The 22,583-nt window shown below is 34.9% G+C and overlaps 6 protein-coding genes and 1 long non-coding RNA gene across 9 annotated transcripts in view; 5 read left to right on the top strand and 2 right to left on the bottom strand.

Annotated features, from left to right (window-relative positions):
* Positions 1 to 22,583, bottom strand: part of LOC145327554 (metabotropic glutamate receptor 8-like) — a 138,400-nt gene that overhangs the window by 50,882 nt on the left and 64,935 nt on the right. The gene's annotated exons all lie outside the window — the stretch shown is intronic.
* On the bottom strand, positions 1,937 to 4,546 carry LOC145329007 (uncharacterized). 2 transcript variants are annotated; one of them, XR_013882748.1, is made up of 5 exons: positions 4,408 to 4,546; positions 3,942 to 4,009; positions 3,645 to 3,712; positions 3,093 to 3,211; positions 1,937 to 2,307 (listed from the first exon to the last, which is right to left on the bottom strand). It is a non-coding gene; the product is annotated as an uncharacterized LOC145329007 (long non-coding RNA). The 2 variants fall into 2 exon arrangements; XR_013882749.1 differs by lacking the exon at positions 4,408 to 4,546 and having other exon boundaries at positions 3,093 to 4,301.
* On the top strand, positions 4,849 to 6,423 carry LOC145329006 (uncharacterized). The gene is made up of 2 exons (XM_080173003.1): positions 4,849 to 5,765; positions 6,117 to 6,423. Exons 1-2 carry the CDS (start codon positions 5,611 to 5,613, stop codon positions 6,421 to 6,423), a joined length of 462 nt encoding a protein of 153 aa, XP_080029129.1. The 5' UTR covers positions 4,849 to 5,610.
* On the top strand, positions 7,437 to 12,940 carry LOC145328356 (uncharacterized). Its single transcript, XM_080171983.1, has 10 exons — positions 7,437 to 7,546; positions 8,089 to 8,204; positions 8,469 to 8,637; positions 9,105 to 9,669; positions 9,889 to 10,044; positions 10,465 to 10,982; positions 11,261 to 11,427; positions 11,655 to 11,971; positions 12,197 to 12,420; positions 12,634 to 12,940. Exons 1-10 carry the CDS (start codon positions 7,519 to 7,521, stop codon positions 12,774 to 12,776), a joined length of 2,403 nt encoding a protein of 800 aa, XP_080028109.1. The 5' UTR covers positions 7,437 to 7,518; the 3' UTR covers positions 12,777 to 12,940.
* On the top strand, positions 13,006 to 15,336 carry LOC145329004 (uncharacterized). Of its 2 annotated transcripts, XM_080173001.1 has the most exons (3): positions 13,006 to 13,391; positions 13,669 to 14,299; positions 14,710 to 15,336. In XM_080173001.1, exons 2-3 carry the CDS (start codon positions 14,129 to 14,131, stop codon positions 15,334 to 15,336), a joined length of 798 nt encoding a protein of 265 aa, XP_080029127.1. In that variant the 5' UTR covers positions 13,006 to 13,391; positions 13,669 to 14,128. The 2 variants fall into 2 exon arrangements, with proteins under 2 accessions (XP_080029127.1, XP_080029126.1); XM_080173000.1 differs by having other exon boundaries at positions 13,006 to 14,299.
* On the top strand, positions 15,600 to 20,628 carry LOC145328355 (uncharacterized). Its single transcript, XM_080171982.1, has 5 exons — positions 15,600 to 15,723; positions 16,015 to 17,324; positions 17,654 to 17,740; positions 18,224 to 18,565; positions 18,879 to 20,628. Exons 2-5 carry the CDS (start codon positions 16,094 to 16,096, stop codon positions 19,679 to 19,681), a joined length of 2,463 nt encoding a protein of 820 aa, XP_080028108.1. The 5' UTR covers positions 15,600 to 15,723; positions 16,015 to 16,093; the 3' UTR covers positions 19,682 to 20,628.
* On the top strand, positions 20,669 to 22,167 carry LOC145329005 (uncharacterized). The gene is made up of 4 exons (XM_080173002.1): positions 20,669 to 20,779; positions 21,005 to 21,136; positions 21,641 to 21,751; positions 21,947 to 22,167. The coding sequence occupies exons 1-4, from the start codon at positions 20,697 to 20,699 to the stop codon at positions 22,029 to 22,031; spliced, it is 411 nt and encodes a 136-aa protein (XP_080029128.1). The 5' UTR covers positions 20,669 to 20,696; the 3' UTR covers positions 22,032 to 22,167.

Genomic DNA, 22,583 nt, shown 5'->3' with positions numbered 1-22,583 from the left:
CATGATATTTGTGAATTTAAACACTTTGTTTGAATATCCCAGGTTCTACGAAATACCAGAAAAAAAACTCGTTTTACCAGAAAAGTGGTAAAGCTGGTCAACCTGGTATAATATACCAGTTTCGTGGTAAATTTTACCAGCAAAAATTTTAGCCAAAAAATTAGTCAAATTTTACCATTTTTTTTGTAAAATTTGACGAAACAAAAAAACCCGTTTTTTGTGTTTTAAATAAAAAACAGCTCTTCATAATCAGTTGTAGTACTTTAAAATAATGACTTTTATACAATGAAGCCTAAATTTAAATTTTTTTTTTTTTTTTCAATTTTACCACTTTTGGAAGTTTTACCAAAAATGTGGTCAATTTTACAACTCTATTTTTCAGGTTAAGTCCGAATTTTCGGACTTAGACAAAAAAACACAATTTGGTCAATTTTTACCAAAAAGTTGGTAAAATTTGACAAGGTATTTTTTTAGGCTAAGTCCAGATTTTTGGACTTTGCCAAAAAAAATGAACTTGGTAAAATTTGACCAACTTTTTGGTAAAAATTGACAAGGTAAATTTTTAGGCTAAGTCCAAATTTTTGGACTTTGCCAAAAAAAAAAACTTGGTAAAATTTGACCAACTTTTTGGTAAAAATTGACAAGGTAAATTTTTAGGCTAAGTCCAAATTTTTGGACTTTGCCAAAAAAAAAAACTTGGTAAAATTTGACCAACTTTTTGGTAAAAATTGACAAGGTAAATTTTTAGGCTAAGTCCAAATTTTTGGACTTTGCCAAAAAAAAAAACTTGGTAAAATTTGACCAACTTTTTGGTAAAAATTGACAAGGTAAATTTTTAGGCTAAGTCCAAATTTTTGGACTTTGCCAAAAAAAAAAACTTGGTAAAATTTGACCAACTTTTTGGTAAAAATTGACAAGGTAAATTTTTAGGCTAAGTCCAGATTTTTGGACTCTGCCAAAAAAAAAAACTTGGTAAAATTTGACCAACTTTTTGGTAAAAATTGACAAGGTAAATTTTTTGGCTAAGTCCAGATTTTTCCAAACAAACATCCTTCTACTTAATGATAAACATCGCAAATAAAATATAATGAGGAAATATTCAGACCTAATACTTTCCAAACAAAGCATCCTTTTACTCAGCACTATTTGCTTTCGTTATATCGAATATGAAATTAATAAAATATGATGATAATGATTTTATTTAGAATTTATTTCATATTATAACATAACAGGTCATATAGATATTATCCAGGTCAATACTGAAACTACAAAAGATTGGCATCCAAGATAACAACAGTCTACTACTGATGCCTAAATGTCGATTGATAACAGTGCCACCTGGAGAGGTAAATTGTAATGCTGCTTTTATGGAGATTAATGTACTGAAGAACAATCAGGCAAGTCTCCTACCTGGAGGTACTCTGACTATTTGGCTGGAAGTTATAAAACCTGGACCTGAAAGTGCAGTATCCTGTCTCTCTGGTGACCTGGAGAATTGTTTTGAGGATCCAGAGTTTACTGATTGTTTGATAGAAACTAGTACATCCAAATTAAAAGTGCACAAGTTTATACTTGCCTCAAGATCTCCAGTATTTAAGGTAGGTTTTTCCATTCTTACTTGTTAATTAAATTCTTGTCAATATTTTTAGGTAAATTTTTAGGCTAAGTCCAGATTTTTCCAAACAAACATCCTTCTACTTAATGATAAAAATCGCAAATAAAATATAATGATGATAATGATTTTATTTAGAATTTATTTCATATTATAACATAACAGGTCATATAGATATTATCCAGGTCAATACTGAAACTACAAAACTTACTAGTATCGTTTCTGTAAATAACATTTTTTAGAATTTTAGCTTGTGGAATGTTTGGAGCTCTCGAGTAGAACTTAATTAATAAACACCGATTGGGCGGATTGTAATCAATACGCTTTATATGTTAAAGTCAATATTTTTTAGAATTTTAGCTGTGGAATGTTAGGTGTCAACATTGTCGTCATAATAAACACTGATTGTAATCAATACGCTTTATTTAAGTTAATTTTAACTGACTAACAGAATATTCTCTGTTCAACATTGATCGTCATAATAAAACTTATTAGTATCGTTCTGTAAATTATTTGTTAATTTTAACTGACTAACATATTTTAACATATTTTCTCGGTTCAACATTGTCGTTATAATAAATATAATGAAATTTTTTGTATAATCTGTGACTGTTACATGTTGAGATGGAACTCTCGTTGTTCTCCATGGAACTGCAAAGCTCCACGTACTTCAAAACTGGTTCAACTCCAAAATCCTGAAAAAGAATATTCATTTTTAAATTAAGCAATTAAAGGATTAACAAATCAAAAAGGCCTTACAAAAAGGAAAGTTAACGGTTTTGGGAAAATTTCATGGAGAAAGTAGATACAGCTTGTGTATGTGCCTGCTTATTAGAGAAAGTTTAATTCAGTTATCAATACATAACCAGACTGAGAGAAACTAAGAATGTCTTATAACGGGAATTTGGAGTTATGGTATGAATTAAATAGTCGTATGTTAGTACTAAGAGAGAGTCTAGAGATTAGAGCCAGAACTGACAATGTCGAGATCCAGAGGGAGGTTTGTAAGAGGTTATATCAACATGGATGGATTACTACACATCTTAATCGCTGCCGTCCTTCCCCTCTGCTGCCCGCCGCTGCCCAGGCTGCCGAACTGGCAGCTGTTCTTCACGAAGTAAACATGCACGAGGATGAATGTAATGCTGTTTAGATTTTAATAATATCCTGAATGTACTGTTTCAATAATATAAAGTAGTAAAATCTAATTTTAAATAGCTACCTATCTAGTACATTATTTTTATGTATTAACTTTTGTCTAACCAGTTTAATATCTATCTAATAAATTTAATAATAGCTTAATTGTTAATATAATTTAGTATACAGTTTCATAAAGGTAGTTCGATGTGTGTCTGTGTATATTAACTTCATATTTGTTATGCTTGTATACATGGAAACTACCTTTTGGGGCCGAGGTGTTGCCGTAGTTGCGTGTAGGATTATTCCAACTATCTTTTATTACAAATAATTAAACACTTACTTTTAACGGATGAATTTCTGATGGCAACAGCTTCATGTTGGTGCTTAAGAAATGTTCCACGGTCGAATTGCGGTCAGCTTATAATCAGAGAATACACCCAGCTGTGTGCGAAGCTAAACCTGAAAAAGAATATTAATTGAAATATAATTTATATATATTTTTAATATTATTTTACATAAAACACATCTTATAATATCTTTCTATTAAGGGTATAAAACTTCGTTACGCTTAAAACAATCATAAACCTTAAAGGGCGAATATAGGTTGGATATAATATGAGCTTATTTCAAAGGTGCTATTATATAAATTATAATAAATAATTTAAAGATAATGACATATAGCTAATTGTATTAGTCTGTTTACAGCTTATAAAACCTGTCTAACTCAAGATAATATTATGTAATTAGTGTGGTTCCCTAAGAACTCAAACACTCTACCGGTATCACACAAGGCTTCGTAGCAAGGTTGAATTAAAAAGGTTTCGTTAAAGGATAGTCTTAATAACATGGCCTAAAATATCCATGTTCTTATTAAAATTATTTTAACACTTACTTCTATGTAAACCATTCACTAATTGCAGCGCCCATATATTTTCTCACGAATCTGATTCCTGGTTAAGTCTGAAAAACAATATTAATTGAAATATAATTTGTTAATATTTCTATTATTATTTATATATATTAATAGTAGAATACTTTAAATATTAAGAATAGGATAAAAAGTCGTTCTTATATCATATATCAAAAAGGTTTAAAAAATTATAAAACAAACAGTTTATCGAAGTAGCTTAAAACCATGCGTAAGGTCCTAAATTATATTGATTTTTTTATTACATTATTTAAAACTTACTACTAAGTGAGCCCTTCTTTAATTGCAGCGCCCAAATAGTTATTTCTGATGAATCAGTGTTGCTGAACCTGAAAAACAATATTCAATTTAAATATAATTTATTAATATTTCTTACATTCATATATATTAAACCCGGATTATTTAATATTAAGAATAGGATAAAAAGTGTTTCTTAGATCAAATCAAAAAGGTTTAAAAAAGGCTTAAAACAATTATCCTATTATATATATTAATATTGTTCTCTTTTACAACGAAGCTTTTTATTTATTTTAATCTATAGCTGAAACTCAAATTAAAAATAGGATGAGGCCTCGACTTTTCTCTTCCTACTTTAAGTGCCCCTAGAGGCTTCTAAGGGGCATAGCCGCTAGTAAAACTTAAACCGTTAATCGAAGGCAGCCTAAAACCGTACGCTCAAGGTCCTATATTATTAATGTTTTTATATTAAAATTATTTAAACACTTACTTTTACGCAAACCACTCTTTGATTGCAGGGTCCATATACTAACAGCCAAGACTGAAGGTGGACACGTACTTTTTTAAACATCTGACTATCATCTCTTTGATTGCAGGGTCCATATATCAACACTAACAGCCAAGACTGGTAGACATAACATCAAGTATCATGCCAGTATAGCAAGGTACTTTTTTAAACTTCTGAATATATAGCTCTCTAGGAGTTCTTAACTGACATTCATATAAATCTTGTGACATGGACCATCTCCTGTCAATCATACTTGGATATAACACGTATTTTCTCTAAGAGACTTGAACTATAACACTCATTGTTTACAATAGTTTTCAATCGGTATAGCGGCATTCATGCACATGCTCTGTACAGGTATACAACTTTATATTGAAAAATATTTCTTTTATATCCATTGCAATATATTTTTTTATATTTTATCGATGATATTTCATTTAAGTCATTGCCAAAAATATATTACATTCACATTAAAAAAAATTTACATTTATTTAACTTTCGTAACCCTGTTTTCAGATGATAAAATCAACGTGCTGGACAAAGTTGCCAAACTTTAAAAAACACCTTATGTATATAATATCATTTTAATATTTTACCGGTTAATTAATTAAAACTGCATAACTTATATAATTCATGAAATGTTATTATTCGTTGCAATTTTACGATTAAAAATATAACTGTCTTGCAAAGTGTTTTGCCACCTATTCAATCTGTATGTTGGCAACCGTAACTTTCCATCGGCGCAATAATTCAACTGGACTATATGACTACGGTGCATTTTTGTATTTTAGTAATCATTTTTAGTGAAATTACAGTGAATTAAGACGTTAATATGTATCATTCTGTTTTATAATTCAAATTTTATCATTAATTATTGAAAATTCTTTCTAAAATATTCTTCGTATTCGTTTTTTCTCCCATTTTTGGGACTCTTTTTAGCTTACGTAATATACAGGACTTTTTTAAATGTAAAATTAATAAATATATGTCTTGCACCGTAGTATAAACGGATTGTCGCAAATATAGGAGTACAATTATAAGAATGAAACTACTTTTTTGGCCCAGAGGTGCCGGAGGCACTGGCTAAAAATAACTGTTTTTAATCTTATGCTTTTAGATTTTTATATTCGTAGAAAACCATGCATATAATACGATATGCTAGTTACCTAGTTTTTTGGCGTATGAATGAGAACACCTGTTCCTATCCACCGGATTCGAATGAATACGAGCTATTTTTATTTTGTAATTTTTTATTTCTTAAATATTCTACCTTTTCAGATAGTTCTGAATAACAGGCTATTCAAGTTAATCACCTGGGTACGCGTACATCATAATAACAGGTATGGGTGTATATTAGCTGTATAAGATTTATTTTTTTTCTCCTGCTACAAAATTTGTTCTAAATAAATAGGGGGGGGGGGGGGGAAGTTTTGACACATTTGCGTAAACAGGGAGTATAGGCTTTATCTTTGGACTGAGAGTATAGGTTATTAGGGATAAAATCATTCTTATATGATGAATTTTCCCAAGTTTTAATATTTTTTGGATAGGCCTCCAGGTTCCGGAGCTCCAGGCCTTCTCCCCCCCCCCCCTTGTTTAAGGACAAATAAAATACCGGAAAGTTAAAAAACATTAATCACACCCCTCCCAAAAATAAACAAGACAAACAAAATAATCATTCCTCAAATTAGGATGGATCCATACCAATACCACGAGCTGCATGACAGATGGGACGCCCTCATGGTTAGGATGTTGAGACTCTTCTCCAAGCTAAATATTCGAGTTCAAGAAGAATCATGTGGCATTGATGACGCTGTTGAAATAGTAAAACTCTTATACCATCACGGTTGGGTAGAGACACACTTAAAGAAGATTGAACCTATGCCCGAGAATCTCTACGAGAACGAGAGACCCCGCCTGGATGATACCGAGAGACGTGTCATTGACCATGAAGCCGACTGTGCACCTTTCCTCACCAACGTCAGCCCTTTTTTCTAAATAAAACCCAGAGTAACAAGGTAAAAACTACGAAATTATTGCAGGGGTGTATATTCTGCTCCGGGGGGGGGGGGAGGGGAGGGGGAAAAAAGAAATAAGTGGATCAATGATGGAAGTTGCTTCAAATCACATGCTCTTGTTCATGGCTAGTTGTCTTTTGTAGCAGGGGAAAAAATTGTTTTTAACCAAAAAATGTTTCAGAATTCTTTGAGTTTCTTCATTAAAAAACGCTTTAGTTTTCTCATTTTTAATTCAATGTTCTTTCCTTTCAGGGAAGAGAAAGGAGAAGCTAGGAGAAGCCGAGCTCGCCGCCGGCGATTTCATCCAGCCTCCGGATATCCATGCTGAAAGCGAATTTTAATTGTAATTTGTGGCGTTATCCTCTTAGAAAATTTTGTTTGTATTATTTAACTCCCCATCCCCCCCCCCCCCCCAAACTAAATTGCTGGGTTAGGTTAGGCTAGGTTAAGTTATACGGCTAGGTAGAGGCCAGGGGCCGTTTTTCTAGGGGGGGGGGGTATTTCCTAAGAGGATAACATCAATTTGTTCTTTCAGAACATTTACGTTAACCTCTCTTTGATTGCAGCGCCCATATATTTTATAATTAAGTACCCATGGTGACAGTGATCGAGCCCCACTGGTCGTGCAGATATATAATTTCCTGCATATAAACATTAATAAACATTATTTACCCCTAAAGCCGACGATTACGTATGCACGTGTACAGTTTTTTAAGCTTCTGGCTATAGCTCTCTAGGAGATCTTAATTGATATGTTTTATTTTTTGTTTTTGTTTTTTGATATTTTTGTTATGTTGTTTTTTATTATTTATTATTATTTATTTTATAGCAAATTAACAAATTTTCTGGGTTCAACATTGTTGTTATAATAAAACTCCATGCAACTGCAGAATTCTGCAAAAGTCACGACCAGTGGGGCTCGATTATATATGCGTTCGTCGGCTTTTCAGGGAAGGCAGGAAATTTATATAGGTATTATCCAGGTCAGGACTGGAACAAACAAAATTTTATGTATATATTGTATATAGTTATTTTTTTCAAAGTAAAAAAATGTCAGACCAACGCTGGATGACGTATGTATAATTGGATCACAATTTTGATAGGTAAGTTTAATTAATTTTATACACAATCAAAGAATAAATAAGGGTATTTTCTTGTTTGTAACTCTAACTCTTTATTTTGTGAGTTCCTTTGACATTTAATTTTGGTTTCAAAAAGTGTCACTCCCCCCCCCCCCCCCTTTTTTACTTTCTCCTTCTTTCGTTATATGTAAACAAGTAATAACCTTATTATTATAACCAGGGGTGTATATTCTGCACAAGATTTATTTTTTTTCCCCTGCTACAAATTTTTTTATTTTTTTTCCCCCCCTAGATTTTTCTGAAAAAGTAGGGGGGGAAATAGAAAAATATTTAAAGAACTCTATACTTCATTTATTTTATCCCTCCTACCACACATTTCTTTATTTTTTTTTCACCAAGGAGGGGGGGGGGGGGGAAATGGAAAAAATGTTTTCAGTTTTCTTAATTTTTACATTTTTTTTTCCTCCAACCACTTATTTTTTATTTCCACCCCCCCCCCCCCTGAGCAGGGGATCCCATGCAGAATATACATCCCTGATTATAACATATACTTCTTATTTCAGGAGTTACCTATACACCCCTGTTAGACGTTATTGCAATGGGAGACAATTTGATTGGTACACTCTCTAAAGCTCTACTGAAGCGTATAAGAAGTGGAGATAAGAGGAAAAATGTACAGGTGACTTTTTACAACTAATTATTTCTACATATTTAAGATGAGACCTTACTTTTCATTACTGTACTTAAAGTATAATCTATGCTCGACTTTAATTTCTATTTTTCACTTGCAGTCAGCGCACTATAAACATGCTTGCTCTTACACCAGTATAGTCATATGTACTGTAATCAATTGACACGTGTAGCTTGCCCAAATAACGATCCATAACAACTCCCCTATATTATTTTAAATAAGTAATTCACTAATTATGTAATCTTTTTCCAGTTGCAGCATAAACTGAGGTCCATAAGAAAACTCTTCTGTACTGCAACGAGAACCAGAAAATGGCGCAAGAAACCTCCACAAAGTGAAGACAGTCAGCCATTACTAGAAGAAGAACAGCAGGAGGATTTGATGGATGTGGAATATGAGAACGAAACTGCATCGTCAAAAGGTAACCTACAATATCTGTAATATAAAGTAGAACGATGTCGGTCTGTCTGTTTGTTGTTTGTTTGTCCAAATTCCCACAAACATTGTCTCCCAATTTTTGTTTTTTATTTTCCTTTCAATCTAAATTTCAAACAATTGGTTTGATCAAACGTTAGTTAAGTTTGTCTCAAGATATCCTTGTTCCAGGGGTGTATATTCTACATGGGATCCCTTAACCTAACCCACCTTCACCCACTCTCTACATTTATCTACTTTTTCTGGAATTTTTAATTTTTTAACTTTCTAATTTGACTAGTTTTTCTTTACGGCATTATCCTTATACTAAAGTAACAGGATGTCTGTGTGTCTGTTCAAAAGGATCTTGCTAACCGCTGAACCGATTGGGTTCTCCTTTACAGGGTACCTTCACATAGGTCCCGGGAAGGTTTATAACTATAAAACACCATGTTTAACATCGTATTTTTTTAGGTAAAGTTTGTACAGGCTGCAATACCAACTTCACAAAGGAAACCGAAAGTATATGTTATCAATGCTACGCAAACCAAGTTTTGGAGCGATTAAATAACAATCCTGAAGAAACAAACTACATTAATATTGTTGTAGACAATATTAACAACAATAATACCAACGATAATAATGATGCAGACAATGACAGCATTCAAGATGCCGAGGACTGGGAACACGTCGAATTGTTTGATATACCTGAAGATGATTTTGACCCAGATGATGACGATGACCCTGATGACGAACCTGATGGCGAACCTGATGGCGAACCTGATGGCGATCATGACGGGGATCCCTTCAAACATCTTACAGAACTTGAGAAAGAAATTGTTAATGATTTCAGAAGCGTTTGTGTTCTAGACAACCCCATCTCTCACAACAAAGTTAGAATCATCCTGGCAATTCTGAAACGCTCGTGTATTTTCAAATTTCCGTCATATAATACATTATTCAAACCCAAATACAAAGTTGAAATCAAAGAAAACAAATATAATCCTACAAATGCTCCTGGTTCACTGATTGAGTGCAGGTATGTTTATATACGATTTAGAAAGCGTAGCATTTCTATAATCATTACCAGAATTTCCGTACGTCCATTTTAAACATGTCGATTTTTCTCCTTTTTTAACAACAAACTTTCAAGTGTTCTAATTATCAGTTTGATCATTCTTTGGTATATTGCTTCCTGCGACAACTTGAGAACAATATTATAAGCTATTATTAGTTAAAAATATATTTCTTTTTCCAGATTCCCTACCTATGAGATCCTCCAAGACGCCATCACAGACTTTAAACGGTTGAATGGACAACAGGCCGTTGATGATCATATAACTTTTGACATCTCGGGCGACGGAGTGAAAGCAGCTCAGGGATCTCATATCTCCTATTATACTGTCTGGATTAGGTAAGTAATTAATATATTGTGGATTTGAAAGGGTTGGGTTGGGATAAAGTTCTTTTCATATACAGCATGACCCTCGAAAAAATATTTTTTAGGAATGGCACCCTATATTTCAAAGGATATCGAAATATTTGTTTTACATCAATTGACAGCCCAGATTTTTAAAGCCAAAGTTTAGGAAACCATTCAATAAAGAAATAAAAAAGAAAACTAAGTTTACAATTGATACTTTTTTCTATTGCATACATATATAAAAATCTGTCTTACTGTATACCAGGACTTAATTAATACCATAAGTAAACCTAGTTTTTACCACTTTTACGGTAAAATTTTACCAGCCTTTACGTTTTATAAATCAGTAACTACAATTTTAATTCTAAGTTATTAAATGCTATTATTATTAATTCTTCTTTATTATTTCAGGTTATTCTTCAACAAGGATTTCAGTGTTATATTGCCAGTCAGCATATTTGAGAAGACGAGGAGGCGTCCCTACAGTTACAACTTTCTGGATAATGTTACCCGATTCATCAACAAACTAATTCAAGAAGGATTACCTGGACATACCTTTCAATGTAGAACCATCATCCACGATGCCGTTGCGAGAGCCGATGTATTCGGCATTCTTGGCCATGGATCAAAAAATGGATGCCCACACTGTGACCTTCCAGGGATGGCTTTTTCACAGACTTATCTCCGTCAAAAGAACTTGGTATTGTTCGAATCAATGAATGTATTTTACCCCAGTGACAGTCAAAATATGGGTACGCCGAGGTCTGACGAGAAATTCCGCAAGTTAGAGGAAAATAATCAGAACATGAAAACCAGTTTTTCTGAGCTTGACCCGAGCTTGGATTTAATACAAGATACCCCCAGTGATCCGATGCACGCGTTGCACCTGGGCTATGTAAAGAAAGTGATGACGTACCTGAAGAAAGGACGTAATAGTTATCCAGAATTGGAAGAAGAAGACTTAGTTCAAATGGAGAGAATTACAGGGATGTACTGCATTTGACTAAAGAAATGACGCGTAAAATAGGTGTTTTCTTCGCGCATTTCTCGGCACTGCGATAAAATTCTGCATTTTTAGATTTATGTCTATTACACATTATTTGTACGCCTTGTTATGCCGCTTAAAAGAGTGTTAGTTTGAAAAGTTTAAAGAACTTAAATTTTGAAAATTTTCTCCTTATCACCCATATTTTACCATGAACTGCAGTAACTCCAATTATAGATGAAATCAACGATCAATTGAAGCTTGTTGGCGATTTTGATCGCGTTCCCCGTACGTCCATCATGCGCCTGACAGAGAAGAAGCTAGCCCTCAATTTGAAAAGTTCTGAATTCAAAGTACTGGGCTTTTACCATATGATATTTTATGCAGAGGTAGGTTTTTACCATATTATAATCTTTTTAGAATTTAAAGCTTATTTCAGTTTCATTATATTGTATAGCAATAACATTCTTTTTAAATTTGCGCATGTGTGCTATATTATATATATATTTCTATTGAGGAGGGTGGACTTCCAATAAGTATATAGGGCGAAGCCCCTAGAGGCTAGGGGCGAAAGAGCTAGTTTTCCCTTAAATTATTACAATGTTTTTTTTTCCAGTTGGCAAATCTTAAAGATGAACAACGTCTGATATGCAAGTTTTTATTCCACATATTGCGCTGTCTCGAAGAGCATATAACAACTGAACGTGTGGCTGAGCTCAAGACCATGATAATGGTCCTGAACTCAAAATTGGCGGAGATGTACGGCGAATCGTGCTTGAGTTACAATACTCACATGCTTTACCATATGCCGGAACATGTCCGCCGGTTTGGACCATCCATGGCGTTCAGTTGTTATGCTTTCGAAAGTGCCAATCATGTGATTGCAACTTACATCCGAGGATATAATTTTGGCCTTAAAGAGGTTTCAAACAGGTAATACTATTTTTTTTTAGTTGAGTTCCTTTGACTTTTAGTTTTGGTTTCAAGAAGTGTCACTTCTCCCCCCCCCCCACTCTTTACAAATTTTAATGTAATTTTTAAAAATGTAACATAACTTTCTTTCCGTGTATTGCTGATCAAACACTTAAGCTATAACGATTTCACCAGCAACATACCTTTCCGTTTAACAGCCATTAATGACATAAATGACATATTTAGATTGTTGATATTTCACACAGTGAAACCGTACATAAATGAAAAGCTGGCTGTCAGGGGAAAAAGGAATGCCAACAAACGAAAGTTCGAAAGAAATCAATTCTATACAGACTGCCAAGACCTCTACTTTGTCCCAGACTGCCGTCGTGATAAAACAGTATGGTTGGTCCACAAAGTGAGGACATTTTTTCCGGCATACACCTTTCCTGAAGATTCCAGAATAATAGGTAGGGGTGTATATTTTGCACATGATTAATTGTTGTATAGAAATATTTCATGAACTATACATTTCATCTAATTCCTTTTTAACCTACCACAATTTATTTGTAATTCTTTATCATGCCAGGAGGAGAGTGTGGTAAAGGGGGGAGGGGGGGTCTAGGAAATATGAATTAAGTTTTATGGTTTTAAACACTGAAAATATACACCCCTGGTATTAGGAGTAGGCAAGACTGACGATCCCGAAGACTATAGCCATCCTCCAACAGAACTAGCCTCCAACCTACTGAAGTACAGAGTAGCACATATCTCCGTACACCTGTTGCATCAAGATGTCTCCATCGTAATTCCTATCGGAATTTAATTTTGTACATTGAAAGCAGAGAAAGGGGGGGGGGGGGAAATGACACTTTTTGAAACCAAAACTAAAAGTTCCATATTGTACCCTTATAAAACAACTGCCATGCAAAATTACAGATCTGTAACTGTTTCTTTAGTTCAGTTCCTTTGACTTTTAGTTTTGGTTTCAAAAAGTGTCACTTCCCCCCCCCCCCCCCCCCCCCCCCCCCTTTTGTTATAATATGTATGTAAAATGTTGTAAAATTCAACTGAAGGCCCTTCCCTCTTTATTTGGAATTTATGTGAAATGTACTTTAAAATATTTTTTCATTAAAATTATTTTTTATAGCTAATTTTAAAAAAGGCATTTCAACTAAATTTAGCAAAACCCTACCTTTTTGGCCATCGATGGGTATGAAGTTAAAGTGTTATAAGTCTAGTCTGTAATTTGAAAGAGTACATGTTTGCAATTTAATTTAATTTTACATAAAATTTTAATTTCTGTCTACACATTTCAGATTTAAAACTATGCAAATTGCCCATGCCAACGACCTGGATCCAACAGCGTAACTTCGACTGGCAATTGATCAAGCTAGATCCCAAAATGACGAGGACTGGAAAGAGTGCTAGTTCTGTAAAGGTAAAAATTATATTTAAGGCCTAATTTACTATTGTACAAATTGCTGCTACCCTTCGCTCTTAAAACTTATAAATTCGCATGTTACCGGATCGAAAGGAAAACCTTATCGGTTCATGCTTAACAGACCACAAAAGATTATTGACCAAGTATAATTATTTATTAATTTTCCACAGTGTGTTTAACATTTGATATTAGTAATTAAAATTCTAGGGGCGTAGCCACTGCTATCTAATATCTTTTTATGCATTGTAAATACAACAATTATTTCTTGTTTTAGAACAACAAGCCTACTGGAGGTGGCAAACCTAATTTAAGTGCCAGAGGTGGAAGTGCCAAAGCTCCAAGTGCCAAAACTGGAAGCAACAAATCTACTGGAGGTGGCAAAGGTACAACAGCAAAGGTAGGATTTTAAGTTTTATTGTTATCGGTTTTTGGTTTGTTGGTGTTTTGTTGTTAAACTAAACTTACTAACATGATGTCTGTTTGTGGGTTTGTACCAACAAATCTCGTTAACCGTTGAACAAATTGGGTCCCTCTAACCATATAACTTAACCTAGCCTAACCTAACACAGTCATTTTGTCGGGAGAGGGGGGGGGGGAGGGTAAAGTTTTAAAAAATAGAAGAAAAAAATTAGGATAATGCCGGTGTTGTTTAAAACTATAATCCTCGGTAAGTAATGCTTTACAATAATTATCTATATTATTTTTAGAACACAACTAGAACCCCAACATCTCCAATGAGGCCAATAAATATTACCCCACCTCCATCTCCACGGGCACGGCACCACTCCGCGAGTCAACGGACCGCGAGAGTTGTAGTTCCTCCTGCAACATCATCACGATCCCAGTCCCAGTCATCACGACCCCAGGGATCATCTGGCCCTTCTGGTGAGATGGAAGAAAGCGAGGTATTATTTTTATTTCATTTTGTCATCCAGAGGATACAAATTACAATTATTTAGGATATATATCGACTTAGCCTGGAAAAAATAACTTGTAAGATTTGACTAAATTTTTGGTAAACATTGACCAATAAAAATTTACCTTGTAAATTTTTACAAACAAGTTGGTCAAATTTTACCAAGTTGATTTTTTGGTCAAAGTCCAAAAATCTGGACTTAGCCTAAAAATTTACCTTGTCAATTTTTACCAAAAAGTTGGTCAAATTTTACCAAGTTTTTTTGTTTGTCAAAGTCCAAAAATGATGGAAGATGCTTAGGATCACTTGCTCTTGTTTGTGGATAGTCTTCTTTTCTACCACATAGTTTTTAAAATACCAAGACTTGAAAATATGTGGTTTAATATGTTTCATTTTAAGGATTTGTTCACCGGGGCCGTTATGAACCAAATTCAGAACCAATTTCAGCAGCTACGTACTTTCTTGACCTCACAAATGAAAAATCAATTAGAGCCCATTAATGCGTCCATCAGAAACTTGGTAAACAAAACGTCCACAAACCATGAGTTAGTGAAGAATGAAATCAAAGACCTGCAAGACAGTGTATCAAGAGATATGGCTGAAAATACTAAAACCCTGAAAACAGAAATGAAGAAAACCGGCCAAATTGTGGAAACCTTGGTGACTGATCTAAGAAGACTGACCAATGTGGATGAGCTTGATGAGGAGGAGGCGAATAAAGGGCCTAGTGAGAATCAGGATGTTGTCGTGGACCAGATTTTCTCACCAGATTTTTACAGAGAAAGAATAAAGAACCATGACCCCTTGGAAAAAGATGGTTATATGAGAAGAGAAGAAATTATCTTTTTCATCCAAAATTTCGAAGACTCACTGAAAGTGGATATAGGCTGGCAAACCTTACTGAAAGTATGCCGCGACATCATAACCTTCCTGTATGTCGTGTTCGAGCAGTTCACCTTTGACGCCCGCATCACAGCTGCCTTTTGGACTGCTCCGGAAGTTATTGATGACGAAACTGGTAAGTAAATATTATTTTGTAAATTTGACATGATGAGAAAACGTTTAAAACAGGGAGAAGGGAGGTGGGGGCAAGGGAAATAAACCGAATAAAAGGGGCATTCCTATTCTTGCTAGCAGGTGACCATGTACAATAATCTTTTTATATATATATTTTATTTGTGAAAATAAATCTTGTGCAGAATATACACCCCTGGTACAATAATAAACATGTACCTATGCAGAGTTAATTGAAAATTTCATTATTATTTCAGTGGATCGTTTCTTGGATCATTGTAAGTTAGTGCTTAACGAGACGTACCTAGATGAAGCTATCCCACCAAATTTGTGGAGAACAGGAACCTATGTGTCTTCAAGCGACCTTTTTCTAGTGAGGAACCACATACAAGCTTGTAGGTAATTCAATTATTTATCGCATCTATTCCGCGTCTATTAAATGTGAAAGTGGTAGTTTTACAAAATGCATTTCAATGTTCTTTAGTTAAAAAAGTAGTTTCACGAAATGTTAACTGCATATTGTATTCTTGTTAAATTGTTAAACTACATTTCTATGGCATATGTTTCAAAGAATTTCAATTTTGTACCATGTATTTTTTTATGTGGCAAGACTTTTAGTTCATCTTTTCTTGATATATGTTATATGTTATATATTGAGACTGTTTTGATATAAACCCTTTTTTTATCTAGGTTCTTGCGCAATTTCGAACACACTTTTAAAGAGGACGCGACTGGTTTTTGTGAAAATAAGAAGAGGGCCCAAGATTATATGCTTGCTAATGAGGATCCTGTCTGCTGGAGGCTATTTCGAGGGCTGGTAACGCGAAAACAAGAACGCGCATTGTCAACCCCAAACTACACGTATGAACAGGTTTTTGAAATCAAGCCAAGGAAGGAGACAAGCAATAAGAAAGGCAAGAAAGACAAGAAAGACAAGAAAGACAAGAAAGACAAGAAGGAAAAGGCACAGAAACGATCAGCCTTACAGATGTGTGAATTTTATCTGGCCCCTGCAGAGATACAAAGAATTAAGCGGCGTATTAAACCGAAGACAATCACAACTTCAACACCAGGTGTTACAGCCGAAGACAGGAAATTTTACCACATGTTAGGTGCCCACTCAATGGGTTGCTTACCCCACGAAGTTCAAGGAAAGAACCCGATTTACTTGAGAATAAACAATGACAGGTCGAGAAATTCATTTCAGATCAAAGATTATGCAGACATGGCAAAGAACCCCAAGCAATTTTTCAAGACAGTCCATAGTAATAAGAAGGTTATACAAAGAGCTGTAATGTATTATTCGTACGCCACAACCAATTTGAAACCAGAAATGAGTGAAGAACAGACAAAGATTCACAATGCCAGTGAGAAAGCAACTAGAATTTCAAGAAATAGAAAGATGAATGCTGCTGATGAATCCACTGCTGATGATTGCACTGCTGATGATTCCACTGCTGATGATTCCACTGCTGATGTATCCACTGATGGTGAAGACAATGAGGGGGGAGGCAATGCTGTTGAAGACAATGAAGCTGAAGGCAATGCTGTTGAAGAAAATGGTATGGAAAACATTGCTGATGAAGAAAGCAACAATGGTGAGGAGCTTGTAATTGATGACGGAGCCGACGACGTTGAAATGAATTCAAATGATGATCAGATTGGGAATGACTTACCCGCGGAGAATCCAGCAGTAACTCCAGAACCAGTAAAGCACCCAGTAAAGCCACGTAGGTTATATGAAGATCCAATTGTCAACAGCCAGTCCAATAATAAACCCAAAGTAAATGTATTTAAAAACATCACAAGCTCCAAAAGGAAGAAGCATGGAAAGGGCTCGAAAAAGTCGAAGAAGATAATTATTTCTGAAACAGACGATGAGGGCCAAAATGTGGGAAATCTTGATGATACAGTCCCAATGCAAGATGATGAACAACCACCAAACTTTCCACCACTGCAAAGACAGAAAGAATTTTATGGACGAAATAATTCAATCACAGGTACATATTTGTTGAACATTAATTATTATTTATAAGTTTTATCTTTCCTCGTATTGTGTATATACTGCACAAGATTTTTTTTCCTCTGCTACTAATTTTTTTTAAATTTTTCTTCCCCCCCCCCTAGTTTTTTTTCACCAAGTAGGGGGAAAATTGAAAAATATTTAAAGAACTCTATGATTTATTTATTCTATCCCTCCTACAACACATTTCCTTTTAAAATTTTTTTTTCAACCAAGTAGGGGGGGTGGGGGGGTGGAAAAATGTTTTCAGTACTTGCTTTTTGTTTGGAAACGTATAAAATTAATGTATAAATTAATTATTTACAGGCAACAGTAACGAGAGACAGGTGACTGGAAAGGCAACAAGTGTCGTGGAGGAAAGCAGCAGTGATGAGAATGATGAGGATGCCGAAGGTATTGTTATTTATAGTTTGAAAAACGTAGGAACTGTATCACCTAAATTTAAGTTTATTAATATTTTAGTTGAGAAGTAGTCTTAGATAAAAACCCTGTGGATTAATTTTGTTTTAAGGGAAACTTCGTACAGGCCCTGACAGGGTTTTAGGCTAAAATTTGTATGGGCGCAGCCGCTATCTATAATACTAAGTAGCTTAATGTCTGTCCGGCCGTCAGAAGCTTAAGATCTCAGTAACCACTGAATCGATCGAGGTTACGGTAAAATTTTACCACCTTTTAAATCGTATAGGCTGGTAAAATTTTACCATAAAAGTGGTAAAAACTAGGTTTTTTATGGTATTAATTGTATCCTGGAGATCGGATTCTACTCTTCTGTGTATTGGTCCTGCGGTGATTTTAAGCTATTTCCTTGGAGGGGGGGGGGGGGGGGGTTGGGTAACATTTATACTATTTGAAATAATGACTATAATAATTATTTAGATGATGTGGCGATCATTCCAAAGAACCGGGAGCGAAGGCAAACCGCATTGGAAGCCGAAGCAAAAACCAAGAAAAGTTTACAGCTGGACAATGAACCATCATTCGAGGTGGATAACGAAGATGACGGAAACCAGAGTGACGAAATTGTGGAGGTTGAGGACAATGAGGGCAAGAATGACGGCAATGCAAGTAAGGAAATTCGGATACATCCATGTGGAATAATATTACCCAAACTTGCCATTATAATTCACAACCACACGGGTCATTATGAGGTTGTTGCAGTAGGCTCAAATGTTTCTATATACAACCAAATGGAAATTTTAGAACTCATCAACATTGACGGTAAGTTACAGGTCTTAATGTAATAAATGGGGGGGGGGGGGTGGGCGAAAGTGACACTTTTTTGGGGCTTTTATTGGCGGTCCTCGGCGGTGGCGACGCCGTTTCTTCACAGTTCCATATTGTACCCCTATAAAGCAATTGCCAATGCAAAATTCCCCCTTTTATCTTTGATTGGCATATTAATATAGGGTAAAAAATATTGCTTGTTTTCATTTGAATCTGATTAATAGTAACTAATGTTCATATAGGTATGGAAATAATATTGAAGCTACAATTATGTACATTTGCTTTAACATTTTTTATTTCTTTGTAGGAGAAAAAGCAAAGTGGAAAAAAGATGGAGAAGAAGGTGAATTACTTTCTGACATCAAAGAAGAAGCACCAGAGAGTGATGAGACAGATGAAGGTCATCAATCAGACCCAGACACTGGAACTGGCAGTAGTAGTAGTAGTGAAGAAGAAGAAGAACAACGCAAGCCAAAAGCAAAAGTGGCCCAAAAGCCAAAGCCTACCAAAGAAGTTCCTAAACGTCCCAGAAAACAAACAACATTTCCATCAACGAATCAAATTAATGCGGTGTTGTACAGAAACCAGAGCAGAGCAAGCACGAGCACAGCACAAATTAATTCAAGCCGGGAATATGCTGAAAGCGCAGGCACATCAAATCCTGATGAAGACGTAAACACAGAACCAGGTTGTAGTTATAGTCCAGAGCCAGGTTGTAGTAATAGTCAACTCAGTGAGCAACCTAACCAAATTAAGCTGCAGCAAATGTTGAACAGAACAAATACACATTTGCCCGATTTCGGCCAGCGTGGTGAGGCTCGGACAAGAAGAGATGCCAACAAACGAGTAAAGGACAACATGAAGAAGCAAAGATTGTGGGAACAGGGACACAGGCCTGAAGATGATGAGTTAGAGAAGAAGAAAAGATCAACCTCCAGACCACCACAGAGAGCAAGTTCTCAACAATGTTCTCAAAACATAAACAATTACGGTATCTTTGGCAGCTACATTACAGCTGATTCGGGAAAGGGGTGTATATTCTGCACAAGAAATATTGTTTGTCCACGGCTAAAAATTTTTAAAATTTACAAATGTTTTCAGTTTTCTTAATTATTACCTTTTTTTCTTACCTCCATCTATTTATATTTAATGAAATCTAATATACATCCCTGAGCATTCTTGGAAAAAATATTACACATCCGAACCATGTAGAATATACATCCCTGGCAGAATGGAGACAAGTATTATCCGTCGGAACCTTCGTCTGAAAACGAAGAACAAGACGAAGAACAAGACGAAGAACAAGACGAAGAACAAGACGAAGACCTGATTATAGGTCGCAGTCAATCCCAATAATTCCAGGACTTTACGTATATATATATTTATATGTAATTTTTTTTGATGTCATAAGTTTCATCTTCAATTTTTTTTTATAATATCTAGAAAGGAGTCTTTTCCCAAAATGCATTTGAAGTTAATTTAGTGAACCGTATATTTGAACCTGTTTAAATGTGTTTAAACTCTATTTATATGGCATAAATTTGAAGAAAGTTAAATTTTCTACCACGTACTTTTACCATCTTAACAAAGAAAAATATGCAATTCACAAAATTAAGTTCAAATGCATTTTGTGAAACTACCCCTTTCCACCAATTAAGTTTAATGAGCTTAAAGTTAAGAGCTTAAACTGAAAATTTTTTGTTGTATAATCTGTCGCATTTTTTGTAATTCAGTATATAGCAGTTGTAGTTTACCCCCTAAACTAAGGAAAAAAGTATTCAGAACTAGCTTTTGTTAATTTTATATATTTGTTTAATTTTGTATAAAAATATTATATATATGACAGTTATCGTAGGGAATGTTTTAATTAATACGGTGGTAGATTTCCATGGTAAAATGCGTAATGTTTATGTGCTGTATTAAAAAAGAGAACGTTTCAAATTTGTATAAACTTTTTGTAAATGTTAAATTTGTCTATATACTTGTTTACAATATAAGATATACCAATATGTGATCTTGCTGGCCACCCTATTATATTAAAATTCCCTACGTCAGTTTTTTGGACATTTATTAATGAAAATTTAATTACCAGTGATAATTTGTTTCTTTTCAAATTTAATATAGAATGTCCGACATGACAGCCACAGCAGCAGCCGACTTAGAGAGAGACGAACAGCACGAAGAACAGAAGCCGGAAACCACAAGTGGGTGAGTAATATTTTAATATGTATAAAACGAAGTAGAATGATGTCTGTCTGTCTGTCTGTCCGTCCGTCCGTCCCTAGCTATATTTTGGTAACCATTCATCGAATCAGATTCGACAATCCATCACAACATAATTACATAAATACATATTACATATTTTTTGGTAATTACTTCTTTGGGCAAAGGTCCGATTACCTGGGATATATAATATATATTTATATATTTCAGTGATAGCGAAAAACAGAAGAACGAAATGAGTGTGTCTGAGCCTGAGCTGCCTGCTAAGCTGGATGACCTGACTGATACCCCTCCTAAATCGTCTGATACAGAAGATTTGAACCTAACTTTGGATTGCACTACGTAAGTTTATTTATTTTTGTTACCATTCTATTTCTGTTCGGAAGGTGGTAGTAGCCGGATTGAAAAGAGTAGGATAAACATTATTGTTATGGCGAATAATTATAGTTTCATTCAGGGGTGTACATTACGCACAAGATTTATTTTGTTCCCGTGGTACAAAATTTTGTATTTTTTTCCCACCTATTTTTATCTCACCAAGTAGGGACGGAAATGGAGAAATATTGAAAGAACTAAAATTTTTGGTCCTACCACACATATTTTAGTTATTTTCCCCCCACCACCTGAACAGGGGATCCCATATAGGATATACACCCCTGATATTTCAAATTAGCAGCTACGCTAAACCCTCTAATATGAAGTATATCTCTTAAAGTTTCTTTTGCCACTCCCTTCCCTTGCCGGTACCTATGAGAAGAACCCGATCTGTTCAGTGGTTATCGAGATCCTTCGGTACATAAACACGGACATCCTGTTACTTTAGTATTATTTTTTTTTATTTTTCAGGGACGACGATGGATGGGAGACAATGCAGAAAATAAAACAAGACCTTAGGGCAGCAAAGCAAAAAATTGCTTCTTTGGAAGAGGAGATCGCTTGTTTGGAAACACAAACAAAGTAAGAAATTTTTTTCACTTCTTTTTTTGGTATTTAATCCGGGCGACTGTGTTGTAAATGATTTTTCGGTACAGACAAATTCACCTTTATATATTACAAAACTAGCAAGTATGCCTCTAGGGGTAAGGTGGGAGGGGTAAATGTGGACCAAAAAAAAAGTTTACTATTTAATTATAATATGATTGCTTAATTCAGGGAGCAATCCAAGAGATGTCCGGCGGCACAAAAGGATGACCAGAAGGTCGGACAAGCCTCTGTTATGGAAGGAGAAGCAAAGTAAGATATCCTATTATATAAAGTAGTAAGCGTTTTTTGTTTGTCCCGAAGGATAACCGCTAAACCGATATTGTTCTCCTTTAAAGTGAAGCTTCTTATAGGTCCTGGAAAGGTTTTAAACTATTTTTGTGCAGGGTGTCTTCACCCCCTTCCCCAAAAAATATTTTTACTCTTCTGAAACTGAAATTGAAAATGGGAAGATGTTGATTTTTCCCCTTCCAACCTTAAGTGCCCCTAGAGGTTTCTAGGGGCGTAGCCACTAGTTTCTTTTAATAATCTTTTTTCATACTTTATCCGGGCGACTGTGTTGTAAATGATTTTTCGGTACAGACAAATTCACCTTTATATATTACAAAACTATAGCAAGTATGCCTCTAGGGGTAAGGTGGGAGTGGTAAATGTGGACCATAAAAAGTTTACTATTTAATAATAATATGATTGCTTAATTCAGGGAGCAATCCGAGAAATGTCCGGCGGCACAAAATGATGATCAGAAGGTCGGACAAGCCTCTGTTATGGAAGGAGAAGCAAAGTAAGATATCCTGTTATATAAAGT

Source organism: Acartia tonsa, chromosome 9 (assembly GCF_053477335.1).
Source record: "Acartia tonsa isolate MP-2025a chromosome 9, ASM5347733v1, whole genome shotgun sequence".
Taxonomy (NCBI): domain Eukaryota; kingdom Metazoa; phylum Arthropoda; class Copepoda; order Calanoida; family Acartiidae; genus Acartia; species Acartia tonsa.
Note: the sequence above shows the minus strand (reverse complement) of the source record. Positions and strands in the feature narration are given on the sequence as shown.

What these genes read in the sequence shown, in the direction of transcription:
- LOC145329006 (XM_080173003.1), top strand. Translation starts at nt 5,611, where the DNA reads ATGAGAACACCTGTTCCTATCCACCGGATTCGAATGAATACGAGCTAT. An exon ending in CGCGTACATCATAATAACAG is followed by an intron (nt 5,766 to 6,116) that starts GTATGGGTGTAT and finishes TCCTCAAATTAG; the next exon opens with GATGGATCCATACCAATACC.
- LOC145328356 (XM_080171983.1), top strand. Translation starts at nt 7,519, where the DNA reads ATGTATAATTGGATCACAATTTTGATAG. An exon ending in CGAAACTGCATCGTCAAAAG is followed by an intron (nt 8,638 to 9,104) that starts GTAACCTACAAT and finishes GTATTTTTTTAG; the next exon opens with GTAAAGTTTGTACAGGCTGC. An exon ending in CTTAAAGAGGTTTCAAACAG is followed by an intron (nt 11,972 to 12,196) that starts GTAATACTATTT and finishes TGACATATTTAG; the next exon opens with ATTGTTGATATTTCACACAG.
- LOC145329004 (XM_080173001.1), top strand. Translation starts at nt 14,129, where the DNA reads ATGAGGCCAATAAATATTACCCCACCTCCATCTCCACGGGCACGGCAC. An exon ending in GTGAGATGGAAGAAAGCGAG is followed by an intron (nt 14,300 to 14,709) that starts GTATTATTTTTA and finishes TTTCATTTTAAG; the next exon opens with GATTTGTTCACCGGGGCCGT.
- LOC145328355 (XM_080171982.1), top strand. Translation starts at nt 16,094, where the DNA reads ATGCTTGCTAATGAGGATCCTGTCTGCTGGAGGCTATTTCGAGGGCTG. An exon ending in GAATGATGAGGATGCCGAAG is followed by an intron (nt 17,741 to 18,223) that starts GTATTGTTATTT and finishes ATAATTATTTAG; the next exon opens with ATGATGTGGCGATCATTCCA. An exon ending in AGAACTCATCAACATTGACG is followed by an intron (nt 18,566 to 18,878) that starts GTAAGTTACAGG and finishes ATTTCTTTGTAG; the next exon opens with GAGAAAAAGCAAAGTGGAAA.
- LOC145329005 (XM_080173002.1), top strand. Translation starts at nt 20,697, where the DNA reads ATGTCCGACATGACAGCCACAGCAGCAGCCGACTTAGAGAGAGACGAA. An exon ending in CTAACTTTGGATTGCACTAC is followed by an intron (nt 21,137 to 21,640) that starts GTAAGTTTATTT and finishes TTTATTTTTCAG; the next exon opens with GGACGACGATGGATGGGAGA. An exon ending in TGTTTGGAAACACAAACAAA is followed by an intron (nt 21,752 to 21,946) that starts GTAAGAAATTTT and finishes TGCTTAATTCAG; the next exon opens with GGAGCAATCCAAGAGATGTC.